The 12961-nt window shown below is 34.6% G+C and overlaps 1 protein-coding gene across 1 annotated transcript; it reads left to right on the forward strand.

Annotated features, from left to right (window-relative positions):
• Positions 1–3936, forward strand: LOC103485525 (wall-associated receptor kinase-like 20). The gene is given in 5 exon segments (XM_008443172.3): positions 1–177; positions 180–876; positions 965–1018; positions 1593–2048; positions 3142–3936. Coding segments are annotated over 5 exon segments (1911 nt in total). The 5' UTR covers positions 1–69; the 3' UTR covers positions 3738–3936.
• Positions 3937–12961: the final 9025 nt, after the last annotated feature.

The following is a 12961-nucleotide window of genomic DNA, read 5'->3' on the forward strand; positions in this document are numbered from 1 at the left end:
ACTTAAAAGAAAAAATAAATAATATGTCTTCCATTTATTTCAACCCAACCGATTGAAATTATAAAACGTATGCCCACCAGCAATTCAGCTACGCATCAAAATCAATGGCATCCATTTCAAAACGGCTACTCCTCTTCGCGGCGGCGCTACTCGCCACCGCCGAAATCGCAACCTCCGTCACCCGATGTCCGGACTGCGGCGGTGCTGCCGTCCCCTATCCTCTAAGTACAAGCCCCACTTGTGGTGACCAATTGTACAAGATCCGTTGCGACGCAGGCTCACTGAAATTCGACACGCTAAACAACACGTACCCGATCATCTCAATCAACCCGTTGATCCAACGGCTGGTGATCCGCCCCTCAAATTTCATCCCCAACACGTGCGTCACAGCGGATATCGCCCACGAAGGAGTTCAACTGAACAGCACTTTACCGTTCAACGTGACGAGCGGGAACACGATCCTCTACTTCAACTGTACGGATACGCTGCTGCGCTCGCCGTTGAACTGTTCGTCGACGAGTCTGTGCCATTCGTACATCAAGGGATCGAGAGGAGCAGCGACGTGCGAGGTGGCGCCGTTGTGCTGCACGTTTCGAGCGGGTGGGTCGTCGAATTCGTACATGATTCGGGTGAGGGAATCGGGGTGTAGCGCGTACACGAGCTTTGTGAATTTGGACCCGAGTTTGGGAGTGGTTCAATGGCCGAACCCGGGTTTAGAGTTGCAGTGGCTTTTGCCGAGAGAACCGGTTTGTAATAGGGAGGCTGATTGTGACGGGAACGCGGTTTGTGGGGTTGATCCTAACGGGACGGGGTTGAGGCGTTGTGTTTGTAATTCTGGGTTTGCGTGGGATCCTGTTGCTGGAATCTGTTCTCAAAGTAAGTGTTTGACTTTTTCTATTGGTTTGATATTTGGTCAAAATTTGTGGTGGATTCATGATCGTGGTTGATTTCTTTTTTCTTGCAGACACGTGTCATGATCCTGATGGGTGTAATCATCACCGAACTGTATTGATAGCCGGTAATAATTTCACTTTTTAAATATACTTTTCTGGTCCCTTAATAAATTCGTCTCTAATAATTAGGATATACTCGTAAAAAACTATAATGTTAATGATATATTTAAAGAAAAATCAAAAATTGAAATTATATATTTAGGTAATTTATGAATTCATTAAGTAAAAGTATGAGTAATTCAACGTATAAATTATTATATTAAAGTGTATATTTATCTTCCACATGTGTCTATATAGGTATGAGTTTTAAATTAACTACAAATATATTAAAAGAGATGATTGAAAAGTACACTGAAAAGGTTTGATGTTGACTAAACCTAATATACAAGTATTAAAAGTAAAAGTATAAATCAATCTCTTATTAATAAGAAAAAAAAAAAGTGCATTGGTGGTAAGAAGGCAAGCTCATTTTTATGCTATGTAATATAGGGCTATTTTTAAGAAGAAAAAAAAAAACGTATTAGGATCATTAAAGCTTCCAACGGAGCGGGGGAGGGAGGACGTACAAAATTGAGCAAAATATTATTAATTTTATCCAACTTTTAACCAAACGATGGTAATTAATATGTGTAACTATAGGCGTTGTATCCGGCGTGGGTGCGGCGGCGGTCGTCGCAACAATAGCCATGCTATTGTACAATCGGCATAGAAGAGCAAAAGAAGCTCAAGATCGTTTAACAAAGGAGCGTGAAGCAATTTTAAATTCGAGCGGTGGAGGAGGAAGAGCGGCAAAGGTCTTCACCGGGAAAGAGATCAAGAGGGCCACCCACAACTTCTCCGCGGACCGCCTTCTGGGTGTGGGTGGCTACGGGGAGGTCTACAAAGGCGTTCTCGGGGACGGTACCGACGTGGCCGTGAAGTGTGCGAAGCTCGGAAACGCAAAGGGGACAGACCAAGTCCTGAATGAGGTCCGAATCCTGTGCCAAGTTAATCACCGGAGTCTTGTTCGGCTTCTTGGTTGTTGCGTTGAATTAGAACAGCCAATTTTGGTGTACGAGTATATCCCTAACGGCACTCTTCTCGACCATTTACAAGGTATAATATACTACTATACATTTAAATACTAGCTTTATAAAATTTTTAATTAGGCTTAATTTTAGATCATGTACAACCTTCTACTTTTAAAATTAAATCAACCAACTGTTTTTATTTTCAAAATATGACAAAACTATCAATTTTTAGTTAGGATATATGAAAACCATCCTAAAAATTTAAAATTTATTAATGGGTGGGTAAAGAATAATTTTTTCTAAAACTAAATGATTGTTTTTATGGACATTAAAACTTGCAAGTGTCATACTCCTTTAGGTTTCAATCACCTATATTTAACACTACATGCATCATAAATTTTCAAGTTTGTATCTTACAAAGTTTCTTAATATATTCGGTTTTTTAAAAATGAATTTATCTATTAGACCAAAATTAAGGTTACAAAATATTTGTTGGTCTCTAAATTTTGATTCAAGTAAAAGTTAAGTATTTAGTTTATACAATTTCACAATTTAATTAACAATCTAGTTATTAAGTAATAATTTAGTTTCAATAGTTTATAATTTGCAATAAATTTTGGATTTAATTAAAAAAAATTGCACAAGTAGATGAGTAAGTTGATTAGTAACCAACTTTTTATATATATAATAAAACTATAAGGATTAAACAAAATAAAAATTACACTTAAATTTGAAGTGATTTTTACGATAAGGAATTAAATGGTTACAAGTTTTAAAATATTAAGGACTTAATTGTTATTTATGAAAATACAACAACTAAAAATTGCTACCAACTAAAATTAAAGTCTAAATAATTGTTACCGACAAGTTTTAGTCCAACTAAATTTTCCTAATTCAATAAGTTCAAGATATATTCATTTTTTTTAAAAATAATAATAATAATAATTTAAAGTTTTCATGTTCTAAATGAGTAAATTCTACGCATCCGGATGGAAAATTTTAAAAAATAGTCAAATAAACAAAATATTTACTCTAGTTATCTTTTCTTTTTTTAAATTGATGGTTTATTGTTATTTTTTCAAAAAAATCTAATTTCAAATCTCATACATACTAATAGTAAACTTGTAATTTAGCCCAAAAATTATCTCACACAACAAATTGCTATCGTATATATATAGGTAAGAATGACACAAAGCCTTTATCATGGGAGGAACGGCTCCGAATAGCGGAAGGCACAGCGGAGGGATTAGCATATCTTCATTTCTCAGCAGTTCCACCCATCTACCATCGGGACGTGAAATCCAGCAACATCCTATTAGACCACAAGCTAATCCCCAAAGTTTCCGATTTCGGCCTCTCTCGATTGGCTGAAACAGATTTAAGCCATATCTCGACTTGCGCCCAAGGAACTTTAGGCTACTTAGACCCTGAGTACTATCGAAACTATCAATTGACGGACAAGAGCGATGTGTATAGTTTTGGAGTAGTTTTACTTGAATTGTTGACGTCGGAGAAGGCCATTGACTTCAATCGGGAGGCTGACGACGTGAATTTGGCGGTTTACGTGCAACGGTTGGTGGAGGAAGAGAGATTGGTGGATGGGATTGATCCGTGGTTGAAGAAAGGAGCGAGTGAGGTGGAGGTTGATACAATGAAGGCCTTGGGGTTTCTTGCAGTTGGGTGTTTGGAACAGAGAAGGCAGAATCGGCCTTCTATGAAAGAAGTGGTGGAGGAGATCCAATACATCATTAGCGTTGCCATTGCTAAGCCTTGAGAATATATATATAAACACACACTAGCTTTTGTTAATTATGTGTATCACTTAGTTTGGGATATTTAACTTGGTGCAATATAATGTTCTTTTTAGTTGGAAAAAAAATATGGTTTATATCACTCATTTTTCCCCATTACAATTTAGCATGTGATAAATTGTTTTTTCTCTCTTTTCTCTAAGTGTCTTTTCTTTTCTATGTGGCCTATGGTTCGACTCGACTAATGTGGTACAAGATTGTCCCTCAAAGTTTTAGAGTTCATTGAGTCCTCTAGTTGAAGTGTATTGTGGATATATAGGTATAAGTATCTAAGAATACATATTTAAAACATAAGGGTTGTATATTTGATCAAATTCACTCCAACAATTTAGGCTTTAAATGTCAATAAACATATTATAAACAATGATAAATGAACTCTATGGGGTGTTTGGGATAATAAGTGAGTTAATTCTGGGTTATTTTAGCTGAGTTATAATAGCTTTTGTGTTTAAGGTGCATATTATTTTAGTTCGGGTTATAATAGTATGTGCTTTTGTGGTGTAGATTATTTTAGTTTGAAAATGAAATAGTAAAGACTGAAGCAACTAATAAAAAGAGGATGAATGTCAAATGGTAAAAAATGTAGCAAATAGTAAATATTGTAGCAAATTGGGAATTTTGAAATAGTGTTTAATGTAGTTTAATAGAGATTTTTAAATAGTATTTACTGTGGCTAGATGTTGTTATTATAGTCTTTTATAATTCTCATCCCAAACAGCTCCTACGATGTTAGTTTTGGAAAAACGCAAGCTCTTTGGACAAAAGTTTTCTTCTCTCTAAGAAATTCATTGTAATTTATTGTTACCTTTCGATGCAACCTCAATGGGAAGCAACACAAGATTTCTTTGGTGTCCAATCCAGAGCAAAAGAAGATTTTCTTTGCCAAATGTTTCAAACAACACGAAAAGGTAACTCTAAAATGGAGGATTACTTATGTATTATGAAAACTCATGCTGATGATCTTGGTCAAGTTGGTAGTCTGGTTCTTTTGGGATTTATCTTATTTTCTTGCAGGCCCAAATCAAATGGAGGACAGCTAGCTTGAAATGAAGACTAGGCAGAGAAGAAGACAAATATTTGTTTTCTGACTGTACATGTGGCAGAATCCTCTTCTTTTAATTGTTCTTCAATCTACACAAAAGTAAGAAAACGTGAAAGGAAAGAAAAACACACAGTATGGTTACCTTTCTTTCTCTCTTTGTATTTTTTTTCTTCCTCTTTGCAAACACTAGGTTTTAATGGAGCTTATTTTGAATGGAGGAGAAGAGAACAGATTGTAGTTGAAGGAGAAGAAGAAGAAGAATACAAGATATACGTGGTTCGGCAAAAAATGTCTACATCCATTGGAAGGATCGTTTTCTTGAAGAATCTTGAGATGAGTACAGGATTTTCTTTTTGTTTTGAATTAGATGTATGTATATGTCACCATCTATTTTTGAAATACATCTTTATATAGAGGTGTTTACATAAAGAAAAGAAAAAAAATAACATAAAACAAAAATAACTTCTCATGTTGGAATTCAACTGCTACAAATCTTCACCTTGAATCCAACTTTTATTAGTTTAGCGATCTTTTCAACTTATGACTTTATCATCCTTCTTCAAGTAAGTAAAAGCCTACTAGCTCGAAGCATTTTTAGGGCTTCATCTTTGAAACGGGCTTAGTGAGCGTGTCAGCAATATTTTCAGAGGTATGAACCTTTAGAACTTCAATTTCTCTTACTTCAATTTTTTTACGGATGAAATGAAATTTTATATCTATATGTTTTGTTTTTCTGTGGAATTATGGATTTTTGGATAGATGTATGATGCTTTGGTTATCACAGTAGATTTTTACGATCAACTATTTGATTTTAAAATCCTTCATCAGTTCTTTAAGCCACAATCCTTCTTTTACTGCCTTTGATAGAGCTATGTATTCTGCTTTTGTGGTTGAGAGAGCAACAATAGATTGTAGGGTTTCTTTCCAACTAATTAAATTAGGACCATAGAGAAAGACATACTCTGTTAGGCTTTTTTATCTTGTCACTGTCACCAGCAAAGTCAGAACCCACATAGCCAATTAGTTCTAGGTTTGATTTTGTAGCCTTTTGGTAGATTAGTTTGGCATACTTAGACCAAATCAGATATCTTAGTATCCATTTTGTTGCTTCCTGATGCTTTTCTTCCTAATTAGCCATGTATCTACTAACTAGACTTGCTGAATATGATAAGTCGGGTCTTATAGAGATCATTAGGTACATTAGACTTCCCACAGCTTAGCTAGAAGGCACATTCTCCATTTGTTGTTTGTGTTCAATGTCAGTATCACTAGGAGAATTTGCAGTTGATAGTTTAAAGTGTTGTGCAATAGGGAGAGTTACTGGTCTAGCATTTGTAAGGTTAAACCTCTTGATTACCTTCTCACAATAGGTTGATTTACTGATGCTTAATATAAATTGGTGTCTATCTTTAGTGATGTCAATCCCTAGGATCTTCCTTGATTCTCCTAAGTTTTTCATGTCAAACTATTTACTCAAAAGCTTTTTGACATGAATTATATGTCATCTTTAGAGCTTTTCGCAAGGAGCATGTCATCAACATAGAGTAACAAGTAGACCTTGTAATTATAGGTTGTTGAGTTTATATAGACACACATATCATATGAGCTTCAGCCTAAAATTTTTCTTCTAGGATAGCATCAGACAATAGGCATCTCACTCTTTCCATGATTGTTCTGTTGAGTTTTTCTGACACCCCATTCTGTTGAGGTGTGTATCTCACAGTCTTATGTCTTGTGATACCATTTTCCCTACAAAAAACATTGCCAGGTCTAAGATACTTAATCTCTTTATCAGTTTATTTTTCTATCATTAATTTCCATTCTTTAAATTTTTCAAAAACTTGATCTTTAGTTTTTAGAAAATAAATCCAACTTTTTCTAGAAAAATCATCAATAAAAGATAAGATATACCTTGATTGTAGTTGAAGGAGAAGAAGAAGAAGAATACAAGATATACTCGGTTCGGCCAAAAATGCCTACATCCACGGGAAGGATCGGTTTCTTGAAGAATCTTGAGATGAGTACAAGATTTTCTTTTTGTTTTTTTCTTTTTGTTTTAAATCATATGTATGTATATTTCACCATCTATTTTTGAGATACACCTTTATATAGAGTTTTTTACATAAATAAAAGAAGAAAAAATAACATAAAACAAAAATAACTCCTCATATGAGAATTCAACTGTTACAAATCTCCACCTTGAATCCAACTTTTATGAGTTTAGCGATCCTTCCAACTTTTGACTTTATCATCCTTTTTCAGGTAAGTCAAAGCCTACTAGCTCGAAGCATTTTTGGAGCTTCATCTTTGAAACGAACTTGGTGAGCATGTCAGCAGCATTTTCAAAGGTATGAATCTTGAGAAATTCAATTTCTCTTGCTTCAATTTTTTCACGGATGAAATGAAATTTTATATCTATATGTTTTATTCAAGATGCCTACACAACTCCCAACGTGTACATGCACGTGGCGTCAGTAGAAAGAAATCAATTAAATAACGATTATGTTTCTCTTGACGCCATGCATGTACACGTCGGAAGTTGTATAGGCATTCTCGACGTTTTAGTAATGGCGTCGAGAATGTTGGGGAACTTATGACACTTATCTTGGTGCATCGGGAGTTCTTATATAAAATCCTCTTCTAGATCTGTCATTTATAAATCTAGAAGAGAATGTGCCTGAAAGATGAAGATGAAGTGACCACCACCGCTTGTCGTTCACCATCAACATGTTGGAATTTATGTCCTAAAACTTGTTGTTTGTAGTTTAAATTATATTCTATTCAAAATAGTGGTTATTGAGGACTTATTAGTAAAAATAGAATATTATAATCTTGAATTCCATAAACTAATGTCTCGAGGCTATCTAGTTTAGACTTGAACTTTATGTAAAGACATAAATATGGATCAAGTTCAAGTATATAGCCCAAATGGTCTATAGTGTATGAATAAGTTGGGCCCCTTATTCTGGTGACACTATGGATGCGGCCCGCTATGTAGTTAGTACAAACGATGTGATTTTTGAATCGTTCATGTAGAGATATGGGAGTGGGGGCATCCTATGCAAAGAGTTTACATAAGACTGGAACCATGAAATAGTCACTTTTAAGTTATAACATTGTTGGCTACATAAAATTGACTATTTCAATTATTAATAACCTAAGTAACTTAATCTTAATCCTAAGCTAACTATGAACTTTTATTCATACAGAATTATCCTTAGATCTACATAGTTGAGGACAGCTCAACAGCGCTGGCCCAATAAGCCTCCTATTTCAGGGGTAGGTAAACTTGAAGGGAAAAGAGATATCACTTTAGGATTTGTTGATTTACTACATGATCATTTTCTTGAAAAAGACCAAAGCCGCGGTATTGATTTCACTTAAAATTGAGTCTCTTTACCAGGTGTTCTGTCAGTGACTTCAAGTGGTATTCATGTTTGACATATGCCTGCTCTAATCGAGATTTTTGGAGATGATTGTATACTACAATTCGGTGAAGGAACTTTGGGGAACCCTTAGGGTAATGCATATGGTGCCGTAACTAACTGAGTAGCTCTAGAAACATGTATACAAGCTCGTAATAAGGGACGTGATCTTGCTCGTGAGGGTAATGAAATTATCCGTGAGGCTAGTAAATGGAGTTTGAACTAGCTGCTGCTTGTGAAGTATGGAAAGAGATCAAACTTGAATTTGAGGCAATGGATACTTTGTAATCCAATAATTACTCTTAGTTCTTTTCATTGACTGTCATTAAACTAAACTTGGACCAATCTTTTACTAAAAGGATTGAGTCGAATACAATACAAATATATTATTGTTGATGCGTTGATTAATTGTTGATTTTGTTTGATGAATTGATGAATTGATGGATAGGAAAATTCTAGAATTTGTTTGATGAATTGCTGATGAAGTTGCCCTAAAAATCCATTAATTCATTTTGGGAACTAAATTAATCCTCCATTGTGCTTATTGGTTTTGGTGCAATATTTAGGCATGAAATCAGTATTTTTTTTAAGTTCTTAGAGTGTCATACTAAAGCACAATAGTCACTGAGAACTTTAAGTGTGAGGTCTAAATTTGTTTTCTAGGAAAATTAATTAAAATTAGGTAACAGCTTTATAAGGTTTAGATGAGATGTTTAGAAGTTAACTAGAACTTTATATTTATATGTGCCAGAGATCAAGAGATCCGTAGTTTAGATCCTCTCTACTCCATTTTTTTCTAACTTTCAATAATTAAACCTATTTATCCTTTAGGTCTTTAACAATGAACAATGATTGAATCAAACTTAGAAATAAATTGTCAATTGAGTATAGAGATGAAGTGTCCTAATTTTTAAAGGTTGCAAGTTTCATGTCGATGATTACAAACGAATAAGATGTCCATGCTAGAAATATATGAACTCAATTTGGGAGTCATTAGAAGGTATACTGAAGTGATACTTATTAACAATTGGAATATCTCTCTCCTATACATACCTGAATGTATCATAGAGAGCTAGTGAACTTGCGTAGAGGTATATGGAGAGAGTTGATGAAGGAACTAGCAACCTTTTTCAAGAAAATGAAATGTTGGATCTGCTTAATGATTTACAAGTCTTGATCAGAAGAAGGTTTGAAGAATGAAATGTCTTTTAATGGTGCAGAACAAGATATAACAAATTTATTGCAAGATTTAATGAGTGAAGCACGTAATGAACTATACCCTGGTTTGGCACGTAATGAACAATGACGTTGATCCTACAGTGGTGTAAAGATCAGTTCTTCGATATCTCATCGAAAACTTCATAAACGATGATGATGAACAATTATATCCTCAAAATGGATCAAGCGACAACGAACCACGTATTTTATTTTTTTAGATTCAGTTTGAAATTTTTTTCATTTGTTTAATTTTGGTTTTTGTGTTTAAAGGTACTATGACATTATTCCCCAACGGTTTCCACGAGTCAGATGATTTGTTCCAAAAGTTGAACATATCTCCTCACGAGGGATAGTCCTTAGTGGGTGACACTTCAGGTTAGTCTCCTTACTTTGACGACACTTTATAAGTTTACATGAGTTTGCACTAATACTGTTTCTTTTCCTTAGATGTCTTTAAACCCATTCGTAGGGCATGTGAGCACTCTCGAAACATGGAGTTAGAGAGATACGTCCACAAAATGGAAACCAATCTCCATCAGACTAGGAGCAGAGAAGCCAATCTCTCCACATATTGTTCAATTCTGCAACACCATCGGTGTTTTCATGAAAGATACATTTCCAATCCAGTGCCTTAAGTTTGTAAATGTTGCACCAAAGTATATTGAGATTGTTAAAGGCTTTTTACAAGTAAGTTCATTACTTTAGATTCTAACCTACATATACAGAAACCTAATACATATGTTCTTTCCTTTGTAGCACTTTCGTGCTTGATTTTACAAATCATGCACTTAATAGATTCGTCGAGGATCAAATGTTGACATCTTTAAAAGAATACAGAGGAGACTTGCACATGAACTTTAAGAAATGTGGCGACCCTAAGCAAGCATATGCTAAACCACGTACGAGATTTAAGAGAATCATTTGGAAGATTCTCACTTCCTTTACGACCACTATTTAAGCCAACAATTTCAAGTGATTTACATATCTTCATGTTACTTCAATTTTGTTGTTTGCATGTAGGAGCAATCATGTATTATTTATATCTTCAATGTTACTTCATGGATCATTTTCGTTGTTTGCATGCAGGAGCAATCAAGGACTAACAAGGCTATTAGAGGGAAACAACCATAACCAAAGTAGCGGGTTCAAATCGTTCCTATAGCAACAATCTGTGCTCGGTGAACAATGAGGTTAACCAATAGGATGTGTGGAGCTATTCAAAGAAACACATGCCAATAAGAGTGGCGATTTCATTAATCAAGCAACTAAAGATGTGCATGCAAAGTTTTTAGGTATTGTGGTTTATTTTTTAGTTTAATTGAGTGCATAACTTAACTATCTACGTGTAGAATCAAATGATGGAATTACTATATCAACCACTCTCTAGGGACGAAATATGTGAGACCGTTTTAGGTAGACAATCGGGTTATTCAAAAGGTCTTGGTTGGGGCCCCAACCCCAGTCAAGGAAGAGTGGTAGCAGTTCGTCAAGTTCACATTCTTGAGAAATGCATGCTAGATAGGTGATGGAACTAAGAAATAGCCTTGAGCACTTGCAATCCCAATTGAAGAACAAACAAACTGGATTGAGGAACAACAAACCAAATTGAACAACAGAGAAATATGCTTGAAGAACAAAGACATATGATTGAAGAACAAAGAAGAACGTCAGAGATGCATGACATAAAAATGAAAGAAATAAAAGAAATGATTGAAGAAATGAATGAGCACAAAGAGGACCTTAAACTTACGGTACATATTTTTTTTATTGAGGATAGATAAATTTATTTCAAATGATTGGTTCTACATATCCTGTAGTTATGGTAGCTTTTAGTTTAACTTAGGTTATGAATTCTGATGATTGGTTCTAGTTATCTTACAGTTATGGTAGCCTTCAGTTTAAACTTACCTTTAGTGAAAGTTAAGAGATTGGGTAGTAATAAGGTGTAGTTTGATCATGGAGTGAGTTTGAGAGGGGCCTTAAACACCACTTTTAAGGTTTCAATGTAATTGTTGCATTGGGTGGCATGCCAAAGTGTAAAGTGTGTAAGGAGTCAAGGTTTATGGTAGTTTGATCATTGAGTGAATTAGCCGAGGGTGACCTAAACGCTACTTTGAAGCTCTCAATGTCATTGTTACCTTAGGTAGGTCACGCTGAAGTTAATTTTTGTGTAAGGAGAGTTCGTATTCTACTGTTGTTACGTTTGTACAAAGAGTCGAAATTTTTACATTGGGTTCTTATGAGATAGGTTGATGTTGGAGCGAGTTCTATGGGTTATGAAATGGTAGGTTGATCATGGAGTTAAGTTTGATTATTGTTCATTTAAAGTTTTGATTTTTTGCATCCGTTTTGGTTTATTTGAAGTTTAAATAATGTATTTTACTTTCATGTTATTGTAGGTGTGGACATGTTCGAAGTGAGCTCTGGCGATGAGATATGATGTATTTATCTTTTTTATGTATTTGTTTCAAACGAACATTATTGTAAGAATCTTTTTTTTATTGGATATCTTCTAGTAAACTAAAATTTGGTATTTCAATGAAATTATTAATTTTCTGTTTGTTTTAATTGCAAAATTTATTGAATTTAAATCAAATTGGAACTTATAAAAGTACCATAGCTTACAAAAAAACGAAGATAATAATTGGAAAAAAAGTAAAAAAATATCATCTATCCCGACGATTCTAATACGCGTCAGAATAGGGTATTCCCTGATGCAAGTTAGTCCACGTTGACATTATCGTTATCTTGATGTCGTACACATTGCATTGAGAGTTACTTATTTTCGATGCGCTTCGCTCAAGCGTTGAAAGTATGACACTCCTGACGCCGTTTTATGTTTGCATTGGGGTATTGTCTCTCGAAGCATTTCTCCCGACTCTATTGTCGATGATGGCCTATGCATCGGAGAACCTTTCCCCAAAGCATTTTAGTATATATCCTAACGCATTGATGCATCAGAAGAGACTCAATTTCTTGTATAGTGTGAACTAAGAAATTTTAACAGCCAACAGTTCCATGGAAATAATCAAAACAACTTCAATAGGCAACATGGAGGATCTAACAATGGGAGAGGTCATGGTCGAGGACAAAGTAACAAACCAACATGCCAACATTAGATGTCATTTTGCTCTAATGTGTTATAATTGATTTAACAAAGAATTCTCAAGTCCTTTGACTCAAGATAAATGACTTTTAATGACACAAGAGATAAAGAAAAAGAGGGATGTAGTAGGATAAATTGTGTCATTAAATATAAAAAAATAAAATTTTTAATGGCACATTTTTTTGCATAGTTATTTAATTTTCCTTGACACAAATTATGCATCGTTGGTTAACAACATAATTTTTGTGTCATTAAAAAATTATACAAATAAAAAAATCCCCTTAGTTTACAAAAATTTCCCTCTCATACAAAGTCCCTAAAAAACCATAAAATTTTTTATTTGTGCCGCCGTCTCTATCTCTCAAAAATTCGCACAATGGACAACATAACTCGTTG

The sequence above is a fragment of the Cucumis melo genome, chromosome 3 (genome assembly GCF_025177605.1).
Source record: "Cucumis melo cultivar AY chromosome 3, USDA_Cmelo_AY_1.0, whole genome shotgun sequence".
Lineage (NCBI taxonomy): Eukaryota > Viridiplantae > Streptophyta > Magnoliopsida > Cucurbitales > Cucurbitaceae > Cucumis > Cucumis melo.